The 15,174-nt window shown below is 37.4% G+C and overlaps 1 protein-coding gene across 2 annotated transcripts in view; it reads left to right on the top strand.

Annotated features, from left to right (window-relative positions):
- LOC126161767 (ATP-binding cassette sub-family A member 7-like) overlaps positions 1 to 15,174 on the top strand; it is a 601,933-nt gene that overhangs the window by 199,058 nt on the left and 387,701 nt on the right. For both annotated transcript variants that reach the window (XM_049917824.1, XM_049917823.1), the window contains exons 15-17: positions 1,597 to 1,818; positions 1,928 to 2,150; positions 2,256 to 2,477. In XM_049917824.1, the coding sequence (XP_049773781.1) occupies positions 1,597 to 1,818; positions 1,928 to 2,150; positions 2,256 to 2,477 (667 nt within the window). The remainder of the gene's footprint in view (positions 1 to 1,596; positions 1,819 to 1,927; positions 2,151 to 2,255; positions 2,478 to 15,174) is intronic.

Raw genomic sequence — 15,174 nt, 5'->3', positions numbered from 1 at the left:
ATCAACCTAAACATGTAAGTGTCGATCCTAGCAAGAAAATAAGTAACTTTTCTGATTTCTTGATTGGCCATTGCTGCTGACAACAAAAAAGAATTTTTTAATAAATTTAGACATTGTGTTTCATAGTTGTGTGCTAATAATGAGCATTCATATTGTGGAGTTCTTAATCACACAAATGCCACCGAAAGCGTAATGTTTTCTACATCTACTCCGCAAGCCACCATAAGGTGCCTGGCCTGCTTTCTTTTCTATTCGCCTCACAAATAGAGCAAGGGAAAAAATGACTGCCTATATGCCTCCATGTGAGCCCTAATTTCTCTTATCGTATGTTCGTAGCCATTATGTGAAATATACATTGGTTGCAGTAGACTCATTCTGAAATCAGCTTCAAATGCAGGTTTTCTAAATTTTCTCAATAGAATTTCAAGGTCCCCTTCCCTCCAGGAATTTCCATTTGAGTTTCCAAAGCATTGCCGTAATACTTGCATGCTGACCGAACCTACTGGTGACAAATCTAGCATCCCACCTCTGAATTGCTTTGACGCCTTTCTTTAATCTGACATGGTGGGGATCCCAAACACTCAGAAGAACTCAAGAATGGGTTGTGATACTGTTCTACATGTGGTCTCCTTCACAAATGAACCATGTTTTCCTAAAACTCTTTCAATAAAATGAAGTCAACTATTCATCATCCGCACTACATTCCTTACATGCCCGTTCCATTTCGTATTACTTTGCAATATTACACCTTGATATTTTATTGACATGACTGGATCAAGTAGCACACTACTAATGCGGCATTCAAACATTACAGGATTGCTTTCTTACTCATTTGCATTAATGTACATTTTTCTACTTTTATGGCTAGCTGTCATTCATCACATCAATTAGGAATTTTGTGACCAAGTGAGGTAGCGCAGTAATTAGCACACTGGCCTGGCACCCACATTTGGGAAGATGACAGTTCAGACCTGCATCCTTCCATCCTGATTTAGGTTTTTCCTGATTCCCCCAAATTGCTTAAGGCAAATACTGGGATGGTTCGTACGGCATGCATGCTTTCCTTCTCCATCCTTCCCTAATCTGAGCTTGTGCTCTGTCTGTAATGACCTTGTTGATTTTGAGATGTTAAATAATAATCTTGTCCTCCATAGAAATTTTGTCTATGTCATCTTGTACCCTCCTGTATCCTCTTGTATACTTGCAGCAGCTCATGAACGTATCATTGTCCATTAAGTTGTCTATTCTCTCTGACATACTGAAGTCTGTATATCCTAATGATAGTTTCTTTAGCTATTAAATAATACTGTTGTTTCCATCTTTTATTTATAATTATTATCTAGTTTCTAATGGCAAACAAGTGTTCTTTGAGAGATTTACTAAAGGAAGTATTTCTGACAAATTTCTACTGAAGTACCTTACAGTATTTAAAAAATGCTCTACAAGTTAGTTAAATAATGTGTCTGCATTTTATTTTTCTTAGTTTTGTGTAATAAATTAATGATAGACATTTTCACAGCTTCATCTTTCATTACTGGTGTTAAGTTTTATATTTTCTTTCTATTTGTTACTTAATATCAGTCTCATATTCCACAGGATGGATGCCAGTAGAGTGGATAACACATTTCAGATCGAAGACAGACTACCGAGACCTGGACCTAGAAGTAATCCTAATATTGATTTAAAATATATATCGTATGGTTTTGCATACCTACAAGATATCATAGAACATAGTATTATAAGTGAACAAACTGGCTCAAATAGAACAATTGGCATTGTGCTTCAGCAGTTCCCATATCCATGTTATGTGATTGACAGGTATGGAGTAAATGTATAATTTCTGTTAATCAATGTAAATACATAAAGAATTAAGTGAATGGTCATGAGCAAATTTAAGGTATCTTAACCATAAACATTTTGCTTGCAGATTTATTCTGGCGATCTCACGCCAACTTCCTATGTTTATGACCCTCTCATGGGTGTACAGCTGTGCAATGATAACTAAATCAGTGGTGTATGAAAAGGAACATCGCCTCAAAGAAACTATGAAAATAATGGGCCTTGGAAATAGCGTTCATTGGTTAGGCTGGTTCATTGACAGTATTATACCAATGCTTTTAACTATTATATTGCTAACTCTTATTCTGGTTGTAAGTACAGCTCAGGGCAGAATTCTGTAGCATTATTTCATGATTACATACTTCTTGTTGTTAAGACTGGATTAATGAACTAATTTCTTATTGCTTTTTTTATAGTATGGAAAAATTCTTGAACACTCAGATCCATCTGTAGTGTTTTTGTTTCTCCTACTAAACTGTGTTGCAACCATCAGTTTGAGCTTCCTCATATCAACATTTTTTTCAAGAGCAAATTTGGCTGCTGCAGCTGGAGGAATAATTTTTTTTGTCTTTTATTTACCATATCCAACTATGGTCATATGGGAGCAGGATCTCACTTCAACTCCAAAGATAATAGCAGTGAGTATATCATATTTCTGTTGCCAAGTTTGAATATTCCTTAATAAAAATATTATGAAAATTATTAAAATAAAATGTGGTAATGGTGGTAATACTAAAACGTGTGTGTGTGTGTGTGTGTGTGTGTGTGTGTGTGTGTGTGTGTTTAATGACTGAAATGATAGAAAATTTCTGTACTTGGCAGACTAAAGTGGCATATAATTAGTGTGAAGTGGCAGGTAAAAAGTGAAGAACAACTAAAAGGCAAAGGAAATGGACATGGAATTAGCAGGAAAGGATGGAAGAGAGAGTTTGCAAGTGGCAGCTAGGAAATTGATTGAGAGACTGTTGATTGTATTATTGAACATTTTGTGTGATTGAATTCAGGAAGGCAACTTTGGGAAAATTTCATATGATACAGGTGCCTCCTATAAAGAAAGATATTACTTCAAAGCAGTGTTAATTTTTTCTCCAGTGTACCGTACTACGTACCATGTTTACCTTAGTACAGAGAGAAAAAGGTTAAGTACATTAATGAACACAATAGGGGCAATAGATAAGATATCACACATTCTGTGAAGATAATCATTTCATTCAAACTGACACAATGAAGGTGAGAATGGAAAGAAAAGCCATTACCTGCATCATTGTGGTCATTGATGAGACTGACCAGTGTGGCCAATCTGAACATTCACAGTGTGCAGCTGCTAATATCAATAAAGTATCCACCTTTAGGGATTATTGTGTGACAAACAAGTATTCTAACGTTCTGATGACTTAAAGTGTGAGTGTGGATCTGGGTTGTATTGACTTATTCCCCCAAATCACCTTCCACTTCTTTACGAGGTGACTTTCTTGGAATTTGCAGCCGCTCTTCTTTACTGAATAGCTGGCTGCTGGAAACCCTCTTGACTTCTTCTCCATCGAATAACGCTTGGTACAGGAAATTTTAGACTCTTTCTACATATGAAATAAGTAGACATACGAACTTTACTTTTCGTCAACTAACAATGTATTTGACCTCCATACACAATAAAAATTTCACTTTCCACATGAATATGTAACTTCCTGCAAGTCTCTCGTACAGTCGGACATTAGAAACAAATTTAATTACAGTTAAAAGAAAGTTGGCTTGGATACCATGATCTTTCTTAACATGAATCATAAAATGAGTCTTGCCTCTAACAAGGTTGCATCAAGTCTACAAGACTACTTTTTTCAACTGTTCTTGTTTTAATAACAATAGTCAGTGACACAATAAGCACAGAGCTGCATAAAAACTCCATGGTTCTTCCTTACACACTCACTAAAACATCTATGGATAGCCAGACAGATGCTTGTCAGTGCCGTCTGACCGCCATGTCGCCGGCCGCGGTGGCCGTGCGGTTCTGGCGCTGCAGTCCGGAACCGCGAGGCTGCTACGGTTGCAGGTTCGAATCCTGCCTCGGGCATGGGTGTGTGTGATGTCCTTAGGTTAGTTAGGTTTAAGTAGTTCTAAGTTCTAGGGGACTTATGACCTAAGATGTTGAGTCCCATAGTGCTCAGAGCCATTTGAACCATTTGAACCACCATGTCTACTTTCTTCCCCTGACTGATTTTAAACCTGTGTGCACAAGCATGTGTCGCACAGTAGGTAGGATTCTACCATCCCACACTCATATTCAGAATATCGTGTGTTCAAGACAGTAGAAGGCTGAGTGGTTCTAGAATTTACACAGAAATTCTTGAATCACTACAGTATGGAACGTTAGCATGAAATCTTTCTGGGTGTGGGGTCACATGGTATTGCAAATAATTATTACTGATGTAAGCAACATTTCGGCCACAGTTACAGTGGCTTTCTTCGGAGTCTAATGCAGTATTTTTGTTTTCCCCAGTCACTTCTGTTTTGCCATGAATGCTTGGCTGAGCATGACATTGCATCACGAAAATATTAATGCTTACTGGGTGTGGAAGAAGGAGGAAACATTATTGTAATAAGCCCTTGCTGCTGGTTCTGATATCGGATGATAGATTAGCTATAAGGCCCTGTGATGCCACGGAGCAACATAGGGTTTGTGAATACACTAGAGCACAGAGTAGAGTGGAAGCCAACATATGTGGGCTTGTACTTACACACCCATTCCCACCACCACCAGGCACAGAAGAACTCAATCATCTTTTCCCTGACTATTTGTGCACGGTACCTAAGTGATGCTCTCAGTATATGATCTGAACTTAAAAAGCTATGAACAATGTTCTTGGGCATTGGTTACAACCCCAAATTGATCCTCACTGCCATGAGAATGAATAAAAGAATCCAAGATGGGCAGGACATAAACAAATAGCAGCCAGTAGAGTGCTTACCTTACGTGAATAATGTCACTGACAGAATTGGTAAACACCTTCACTGGGCAGATCTCCAGCCCACCTTCTGTGGCACCCACAAAATCCAGGATGTTCTAGGCTCCACCAGGGACAAGATAGATTCTCTGCAGGCATGGACAGAGTGACTGTGAATGTGGAAGTTTCATCATAAAAACTGGCAAGCCAGTAGCAACATGTATATGGGGGCCATGAGTGGTACAGTCGGCTTGTGCAACACAACAAATCTACAATGGCTGAACACCAGGAACATTGGGACAAGAAAATGAAATTCAGTGAAACTTGAATACTTGCTAAGCTAAGAGGGATGGTGAAATGCAAGATCAGAGAAGCCACTGAAATATTAAAAACACCCAAATGACATGAATGTCGAGGGTTGACTTACACTTGCATCATCCTGGCTGCCAACTATCAGAGTCCAACAAGCTGCAGTTCCAACAAGAGATGCGCACATTGCCACTGCAAAAATGCCACAACATGGCCTAAAATCCTCATTCCTTCCACGACAGGAAACATATTACAATAAAGCTTCCTACTCCTTCCACCATTAGTGACCAATAAAATTGTTTCTCACTTGTGATGCGATCTCATTCATAGTAGAGCAGTCGTGACAAAATATAAGTGACTTAGGAAAACAAAAATACACCATTAGTCCCAGAAGTAAGCCACTGTAATCATGGCCAAATGTTCATTTCATCAGTGATAAGTAATTACAATATGACGTAGTTCCATGCCCAGTAAACTTCTATGTTAACTGTCTCTGGCTGTAGAAGCCAACACAAAATATGGAATGACTTCTCACCAACTAGCAACTAGCAAGTCAGAGTTGGGAACCCTGTAAACTTCAATGCAGACATGTTGCACTAAATAACTACTTAATGGCCATTTTGATTTGAGAGTACTGCTAGCATGTGATTATGTGTGAACTGGTTGTGTTGAGTCAAGGTTCTGACATTTAGAAACACTCCAACCTGGGCTGAGGCAGCTGAAAACATTGGTCTGCCAAAGTTTATTGCTGTTCATATGACCTGCCAAACTCATCGGGCCCTTGCATACTTATGCAAGGTGTGTTTGTCATAGGGCCTACTACCACATGTGAATTCCTTGAACATCAGCCTTCTGGTCTGGCTGAAAAACAGTGGTAGTAGTGGATTGTGGGAACTCGGAATGCCCTTAGGGATGGGGCATGTGTCACTGTTTCTGCACTCAGAAGTTTTTACATGAAGTTTGGCTAAATAAATAATAATAGAGACCTTAAAACTACTATTACTATCTTTTTTGGTGGCAGTAAAATGCAGAATTTTAGGATCCACAGGTTGGTTAGTGGAGTTGGAAAAGGAGTTAAATTAAGGTCAAAAAGGGTTCAGTAGGGATGTGATTAAATAGGATTAAAATTAGATCAGATGTTTTACTTTAGAGAAACATAGCATGGAGAAACATTGTGTGTAATCTTTATTTTAAATTTCAAAATTAAAAAGTGTGACAGATATTGAAATAATCTCAAACAGAATAGCAAGAACAGTTTTAAAAATAAACCAAAAATTTTGCATGGAAATAATTAGAGTCTTTGCACCAACATACTCGCATTCCGATGAGAAAGTAAAAGAGCTCTATGAAGAGTTACACATAATGATAAATGGCAGGAAGTCTCCATATGATATGGTGATGGGATATTTGAATTCAAAAGTAGGACAAATTCTAAAGAACAGTTTTTTAATAGGTACTTTGTGTGTGATAGTATAAATGTCAATAAAATTTACCGCAAAGAACAAGTTCATCCTTTACATGCTTTCCATAAGAAAACAAATAGCAAATAAACTTAGGACTGCATGGCTACTCAAAATGAAATGGACTATATTTCATCAAACAATGAGGAAATGGTATAGAATTTGATGAACCTGAACTGCTTTAAAATTTCTAGAGATGTTAGAATAATAAAATATAAAGTAAATGTAGACACAAAGCTACAGAGAACCTGACAGAAAATAAGATATGCAAGTTATGATGCTTAATTTAAAAATAGGGCACATAGTAAATTATATTAAGCAAAAGTGGTGGTATCTTTGAAAATTAATATATACAAGTATAGAAAAAATGTTACTTAATGAAGGTATTTTGGCAAACAACAAAATTTGTTGTTGTTATGGGGACAGCATCCTTTAAAACTAAGAGTAAATTGTTTTTACATGTGTCACTATTTCAGTCATATTCCCTCACAACAAATACTCTCTGTTCACCACTCCTCTGTAATCACACCGAATTCTGCGTTTTGTGCTAGGGAAGCGTTACTGGCCTTGAAGTCCACACTTTTTCATGTCCCTTACCTGCCTGTATGTCTGTCCCCCTCCTTTCCATCTCCCTCGCCTATCACAAGGCAGTGGCTGTGCCAGATTCTAGGGCAACCATTGCCCTTACTTTCAGCTTTATACTAGATTTGATTCACGGTGGCTGTACACTAAAACAGGGGCATACAGATAAGTAGTCATTACTGGCCCACTTGACTGATTCAGGTCCATATTTTAGACCTCAGCGTTGTGTTCATGTCCAAAAATAAGGACAAACAGCCCAACCAGATGTTCATTGAAATTAAAACTCTCAACAGAAAGAAAGTGTCTTATCTATGTAATATACAATCCACCCAAAGCAGGACAGTTCTCTAGCTCTGAATCCATACTCTTGAATCTTAAGTTTTTGTATGAGCACATAATTTTAGCCAGAGAAGTGAACATAAATTTTCTAATCAGGAGACCTTCAATTTTAAAATTCAAGTATATCCTGGTCAAATCTTACACTGCTTCCACTAGGGCTAACTTATACAGCAACCACTCATACCTCTTTTGATATTTTCACAACCAAGTCTCCAAACAGAGTAATTCACACTTATCAGATCTCTGCACCTGGCTTATATGCTCATGATGTAATATTTGTGACATACTTGCAGTGTCCAAAGAACAAAATGCAGTTGGCCACTTTTAGAGATTTTGAGCACTTGAATATGTCTGAGCTTACAGCGGACACCTGTCATATCTCTTGACAGGGAATGACAAGAAATAACTTTGACATAAATTATGAAGTATCTAATGTCACTGAGTGTCCCAATGATTTATGCAGTAAACAAGCTCTGATAAAAACTGTAGGTGTCAGGAGAAAACCTGTATCATGGCTCATCGATCAACTCAAACATCTTAAGAATATCAGAGATGCAGCATGCAGGAAATACAAACCCCACTTTACCTCTGAGAATCATCTCTCCTACAAGGAACTATGCAACTGAGTTAGTCAGTCTGTGAGAAATGCAATTCAGGTATGTCCACTCATTAACTGAGGACTTTCACAGGCTCTCTATCTTTTGGAAAAGTCTACAACGTCAAGAATCTGCAGCTGAACCTCTAATTCCCATTGGAGTTCTAAATGAGTATTTTGCCATTGCTACATCTTTACATGATCAACGCATAAGAATGCAAACCATTTGTGACACTCTCCCACTTTATTTCTTGGTTGATAGTCCTTGGTGTCGATGTACTGCATTGTTATACTGGCTGAGAAATGGGGGGTGGGAATGGGGAGGGGGGTGGAAGTTCAACACTGACTACTGTAAATGATGTAGCCGACAGTTGCACAGTTGTGTTTCACTGTTCTTTACCTTCACTGTTCACAACCCCCCAATATTACATAGCTATACAGCCAAATGGCTATACAGGTAAATGTTAAGCCTCATTACCAGGTTGTAGGCAAACATCAGCATACTGCTACAATAGTTTGCTGTTGAACATCTATGAGAAGTAAATACCTAAGCATACAATTCACAGTTCTTGAGGATAATAAGGTAGACTTGACAGTTGACACTCTTTCTCAAATAAATTGAACAGACATTGTCATTGTTCCAATCCATGACCTATTTGTGTTACACTAATTCCACTCTTAAGTTGATACATTGTTGCTACTTGAAAAAGTACATAATTTCCTTCTGAGAATTGGGTATGGACTGGCTGACTCGGGACCAAAAATTGGGCCTTTATATATCCTCACAATAATAGGCACTGAAACTATACATTGTTCAGTATTTAAGTTACAGAAATTTCAATTAAAACATAACGCATTCAATTAACTGAATACATCAAAAAATTCCTTCTTTTTAACAGTTCCTTCTATCACAAAGGTTAGGCTGAATTAAAAGTATTTGTGTAAACAATGAAATTAACAGATAGAGTTACACAAACATTGCTTTTGACAAGTCTGGTAATTATTTTGGAATTAAATAAAGGCTGGCTTTGCTAACATGTTTTTGAATAGAGCCAAATAAGTACTTTAAGAATCCTAGTTGTCCTTCTTCCAAACATTTATAATTATTGCAAAATTTATCTTCGTTTGCAAGTTAACAATAGAATCTAAGTCACAATACAATTACTGGTTTCACCGTATAACAAAATATATTAACTAGGAATAGTCAAAATAAATTAAAAAACTAAGCACAAAATTAGAACTGGTGCTATATTCTTTAAGACTGAGGGCCAACCTTTCTCTTTCATGGAAATGCAGATTATAGTCCTGTATGTCAATGGTAATTAGAGAAAAAATGAAAATAAAATTAATTTAAGGAGGCTGATGGCAAAATAAGAGAGGAAGTAAAAGGATCCCAGCTTGCTTCGTCACACATTGAGTCTCTTGAACTATCACTGGTTAGTACAAACGCTGAATTTTTTTCTGCATCTGGTAAGCCTTAACACAGTCAGGAAATCAATGGGACTGATATGTTCAGCAGCTGCAGGACATGACAGTATTACAATAAATGCGATTCGTTTCCTCATCGGTCCATTACTGCCCATAATATTTTTAACCCTTCTCTCACCTCCAGTATTTTCCCAATAGCCTGGAAAGGGAGACACATAAAACCTCTATCGACAAAGGAATCTGACAAAGACAGGCCCATTTGCATTCTACGTTATATAAGGCTTTAGAATACATAGTTCATGATCAGCTTACCAAATACTTAACATCAAATAACCTTCTGGATGAATACCAAAATACCAATCTGGTTACCAGAAAAACTGCTGCACAATGACTGCTCTTATAAAACTGATGGATGAAAGGAATCAATCTATAGACAAACAAGATGCAATTGTTGTGTGCTTTTTGGATATCAGCAAAGCTTTCGACATTGTTGACTTTGATATTCTTCTTGTTAAACTCGAGAATCAAATTTTCTTCAAGTGGTGTACAGAAGTTCTAGTCATTCCTTACATACTGGGTCTAGTTATTGGAACAGAGAGGCCACAATCGAAGAATGTGGTATCAGAGGTCCCACAGGGATCAGTATTGGGCACACTACTTTTCTAATTTGTAAATGATGTGTCGACTGTTATCTCCCATTGCAAATTTCGTTTATATGCTGATGATCTTCAGTTATACTTAAGTGCATGCATAACAAATTTGTGCACAGCCATCCAGAATGTAAATGCTGACTTACTTGCTTTGTCAGAATTGGCGCAGACCCATCTAAAACCCAAGCTTTCTGAATTGCTCACAAAAGAATTATTGCTCCACAGTTCAGAGAATCTCTTCCACCCTAAATCCTGAACAGCACAGAAATAATATTGTTTTCATCTGCAAAGAATTTGGGGATAGTCCTGGACCATCACTAGACTAGACAGAATACATACCTGCTGTCTGTAAGAAGGTGTCAGCACCACTTCATTCACTACAGAAATGTAAAAACATATTTGCTGTTGATCTCAAAAAGAAAATCATATAGTCACTAATACTCCCCAACCTTGTTTATGGTTATCCCATTCAAATGGTTCAAATGGCTCTGAGTACTATGTGACTTAACTTCTAAGGTCATCAGTCCCCTAGAACTTAGAACTACTTAAACCCAACTAACCTAAGGACATCACACACATCCGAGGCAGGATTCGAACCTGCGACCATAGCGGTTGTGCGGTTCCAGACTGTAGCGCCTAGAACCGCTCGGCCACCCGGCCAGTGTGATCCCATTCTCCTAGGGTTTTGATATGTGAGATCATATCAGCTGGAACTGCTGATGAATGCTTGTGTGCAATACATTAGTGATGTTCGTTATTGCAACTATATCACTCGTGCCTACGAACAGTTATCATGGCTACATGCCGGTAAGTGTAGAGGTTAAATCAAACAATGCAAAATCCAGGATGGAATGTAACAACATAATGAGAAAGAAAGTTGCTACTCACCATATAGCGGAGATGTTGAGTCGCAGATAGGTACAACAAAAAGACTCCCACAATTATAGCTTTTGGCCATTAAGGCCTTTGTCAACAATATACATACAAATGCACTTGCGCACATGCACACACAAACGCAACTCGCACACACAACTGCAGTCTCAGGCAACTGAAACCACACTGACTGCCTGAGACTGCAATCGTGTGTGCTTTGCATTTGTGTGTGTGTGTGTGTGTGTGTGTGTGTGTGTGTGTGTGTGTGTCTGTTGTTGACGAAGGTCTTAATGGCCGAAAGCTATAATTGTGACAGTTTTTCTGTTGTGCCTATTAGCGACTCAGCTTCTCTGCTACATGGTGATTAGCAACTTTCTGTCTCATAATAAGTGTAGAGATTATCATACCCTGTGTTTGCTGTATTGTCTTCTCAATCATTGCACTCCTCCCTATTTATCTTCAACCCTAACACTATTATCTCAACAACACAGCAGAAATACTCATTCTCAGAAAAGTAAAATCCTCTCTGACCAGCTACACAACACTGGCATGTTTTCTAAATAATTTTCTGCATCAGGAACCTGACTTTGGAAAAATCTCCCTCGAATATTAGAGAAACTAAAATCCTTTAAAACTTCAATAGAAAGAAAATCACCCACTTTCTATCACAATAGCTATCTTTTCTGCAGCCCGCTCCTGTTAACCCTCCCTCCTCCACCACTTATCCCTCAACTTGTCTACAGAGTTCTCTGTTGAAATTATCTTCTTTCCTAGCAGCCATTTTCACTTTAATTTCAATCTTCTCCTCATTCATTATCCCTTCCACTACCCCTAATACCAAACACGGCTTTAAAACTGCTAAAGTAGTGAACATCATTCTTAATGCCTCCATCATTATTATTATTATTATTATTACTTTTAATTAATAATGCAAATTATTGTTATTGAGACTCTTACATAAAAACTAATCAGTATCATTCTTCATTTCTCCATTATTTTATCATCATTATTAGTGTTACTATTATTGTTATTATTATTATCATTATAATTATTATTATTAATATAATTATTATTATTAATATAATTATTATTACAAACAATCCTGCTGGAAGAACATCCGCAACTGAGCATTATACCAGAGGTTGAAAATACCGTTTCAGTTGTAAATTTCTTTTTATTACCTCACAATCGGTTTTGGGGTGTCATAAGCCCATCCGCAGGGTCTCACTGAAAATAGCAAGAGACGGGAGATAATTTTCACATGCCGCAACACACATAAAAAACAAAAAATTTCATAAAAAAATTTTAAAAAACATTTTGAAACTGCCAGTCAGGCTAGGTGCTGTTAAACCTATGTCAATGTTAAAGTGACACCAGACAATACTGTGGATTACTGACTGGGTAGAGAAATATATAAAAATTCCAGGACACTTACACTGCTGTGGCTCCCAAGCACCACGGTGGACGTGTACTAGGTGTGGTGTGCTACCTATGAGAGCAGAATAGGGAGTAGCAGATGTGAGCAAGGAAGCAAATTGGTGTACCAGAGTGGCAAAAGTGCTGCCATCTATTGGTGAGTGGCGAAAGTGCTGCCATCTATTGGCGGAGAGGCGAACGCAGGGCCATTAGCCCGGCCGTTCACAATTTGAATTTGTGGTTTACATTTAAAATGAAGAAAAACAAAAAAAATACATACAAAATACACTAAATAAGTTAAAAGTGCATTATGCATAGTAAAGAAGTGTATTGAACAGGTCGGTACAGAACTGTGGAAGAATGCTTCCTCGTTCACATACGCTACTTCCTGTTCTGCGCTCATAGGTAGCACATCGCGCCTAGTATATGTCCACCATGGCACTCGGGCCACAGCACAGTGTAAGTGTCCTGGCATTATTTGTATATTTTCCTACCCAGGCAGTCATCCGCAGTACTGTGTGCTGTCACTTTCGTATTGACATAGGTTTCACAGCACCTATCCCGACTGGTGGTTTTGAAATGTTTTTTAGAAGGTTTTTAAAACTTTTTTTATGATTTTTTGTTTTTAATGTGTGTTGTGGTATGTGAAAATTACCTCCCGTCTCTTGCTATTTCCAGTGCGACACCTGAGGATGGTCTTATGAGAGTCCGAAACTGGTCATGTGGTAATAAAAGAAATTTACAACTGAAGCATTATTTTCAACCTCTGTTATTATTATTATTATTATTATTATTATTATTATTATTACTTTTTTGAATAATATAAATTATTGTTATTATAATTGTTATGTAGTATTTTTCTATATCTGTTGTTCCCAGTCAGATGTAAGAGAATGTCTTAAGATTCTAATCTGGTCAGAGTAAATAAGCAATAAATAAATAAATAAATAAATGTATTGAACCAAGTAATATTCAAGAAAATGTTAATGATAATATTAATATGGTACAGTATGCTGAACTAAACAGAATTATTTGGATGTGTATTTGAGAGGCTTTGAGAAGGCACAATGAAAATTTGCTTAGATAGACAGTTGAAAAGAATAAGAATTCAAGCAAACAAATCAGAAATTTATGTTAGACAGACATTATGCTCCATCAGTTAAGATGGTACCTTGAACAGTAACTAACAGCAGAGAGAAAACTGTACAAGCTTGAATATTCCCATCAGAGATTAAATAGTTGCAGAAATTGATACAATTTGGAGGGTATCATGAATGCATAATATGACACTGCACCACTGAAGACATCAGCATTAGGTTAGCAGGTGATGTTAAAAGACCCCACACATCAGGTACTACCAGTGCTATGGTTTGAACGTGCTCTGTATGTTTACAGGCTCAGAAGTGGTAAGCTGTGTAGAGTATAGCAGAATGGTTTATATATCCAGGGTGGATTAAATTTGAAGGCTAAAGACATTCCCTGTGGCAGGTAGCCTAACTTGGCTTCCATTGTTTATTATGAAATGTTATACAGAAGGGCTCTTGTAACAGATTTATTAGCCCACTTGCCTGGATCATCATAGGTTTCTTAGTTAATACCCCATAGGGAATTTTTTGAAACAGTGGAATTCATGAAAAGGTACATTACAATGAAGAAAAACTGAAAGCTGTGGCCCACAGAGGGACTGTTGCCAGATCAGCCTTTATTCTTCCAAAGCCCCTGAAGAAGAGAGTGCTTACAGTCTTAAGCTGCTATTCTTGGCAGTTTCAAAGTGCCATCATATGACCAGCAGAGAACTGGTTTGATTGACTGAACTTAATGTGGCCTCCTGCAGGTGCACGGTAAAGGCTGATAAACAGTTACATTTTATTCGTAAACCTTGAACTAGGCACAGGTGCTTGGCTGTAACATTCCAGGGCTGTGCTTGCAGTTACAGAATCAAACATGATCCTAGAAGGAGATGTGATTAACTCCATGTAACCTGTACAAAGATAGTCTTACCTGTTTGCTCCACAATAAGACTATGGATTTGCTTTAATCGTCTTAGGACATTATGGCACAGTACATCACTATGCTGCATGCTGACAATTGGTGCTTGCACTCAGTATTATGATCTACTCTTAAAACTTGTACATATATAATTGTGAAGTAACATTTTCAGATTGGAGATTGTATGTACTTTTTGTGCCAATGGATCCTTGGAGAGAATAGCCTCCAGAATATAGAACATGTCAGGAAACAAGAAATGATCCTTATAAATGTGAAATAAGTAAAAAAAAATTAAACATATAGTTTTTGGAAAGAATCTAATTTTTGAAAATATAGTGTAATTGCGTAGATAAAAAATCTAGTCACCAAGCGGCAGCAGGATAACAAACGTATAAAGATATTTAAATTAGCTGCTGCTTGATGTGGTGAGTAGATTTTTCTCTCTCTCCAATCACATTATTTTTATTGAAAAGGTAATAAATAACTCATTACAAAACATGTAAATGTTCATTACATTGAGGTGCATATGACAATTCTTAGGCTATTGTAGCCACACATCATCAGATAGAAAAGTCATTTTACAGCACTAATTTACCACAATCACATTACTGCATTGCATTCGTACAGAAGTCAGATTGTACTAATACTTGCATTATTTTATATTATTAGTAACTTGTATACATCACTAAAAACTTCCTGGCTGATAGGCCGTAGTCGAAGTATAAAACTCTCTCCTGACGTTTCGTCTCCGACTG

Source organism: Schistocerca cancellata, chromosome 2 (genome assembly GCF_023864275.1).
Source record: "Schistocerca cancellata isolate TAMUIC-IGC-003103 chromosome 2, iqSchCanc2.1, whole genome shotgun sequence".
In the NCBI taxonomy this organism is placed as follows: Eukaryota; Metazoa; Arthropoda; class Insecta; order Orthoptera; family Acrididae; genus Schistocerca; species Schistocerca cancellata.
The sequence above is the reverse complement of the archived record's forward strand: the minus strand, read 5'-3'. Positions and strand labels throughout refer to the sequence as shown.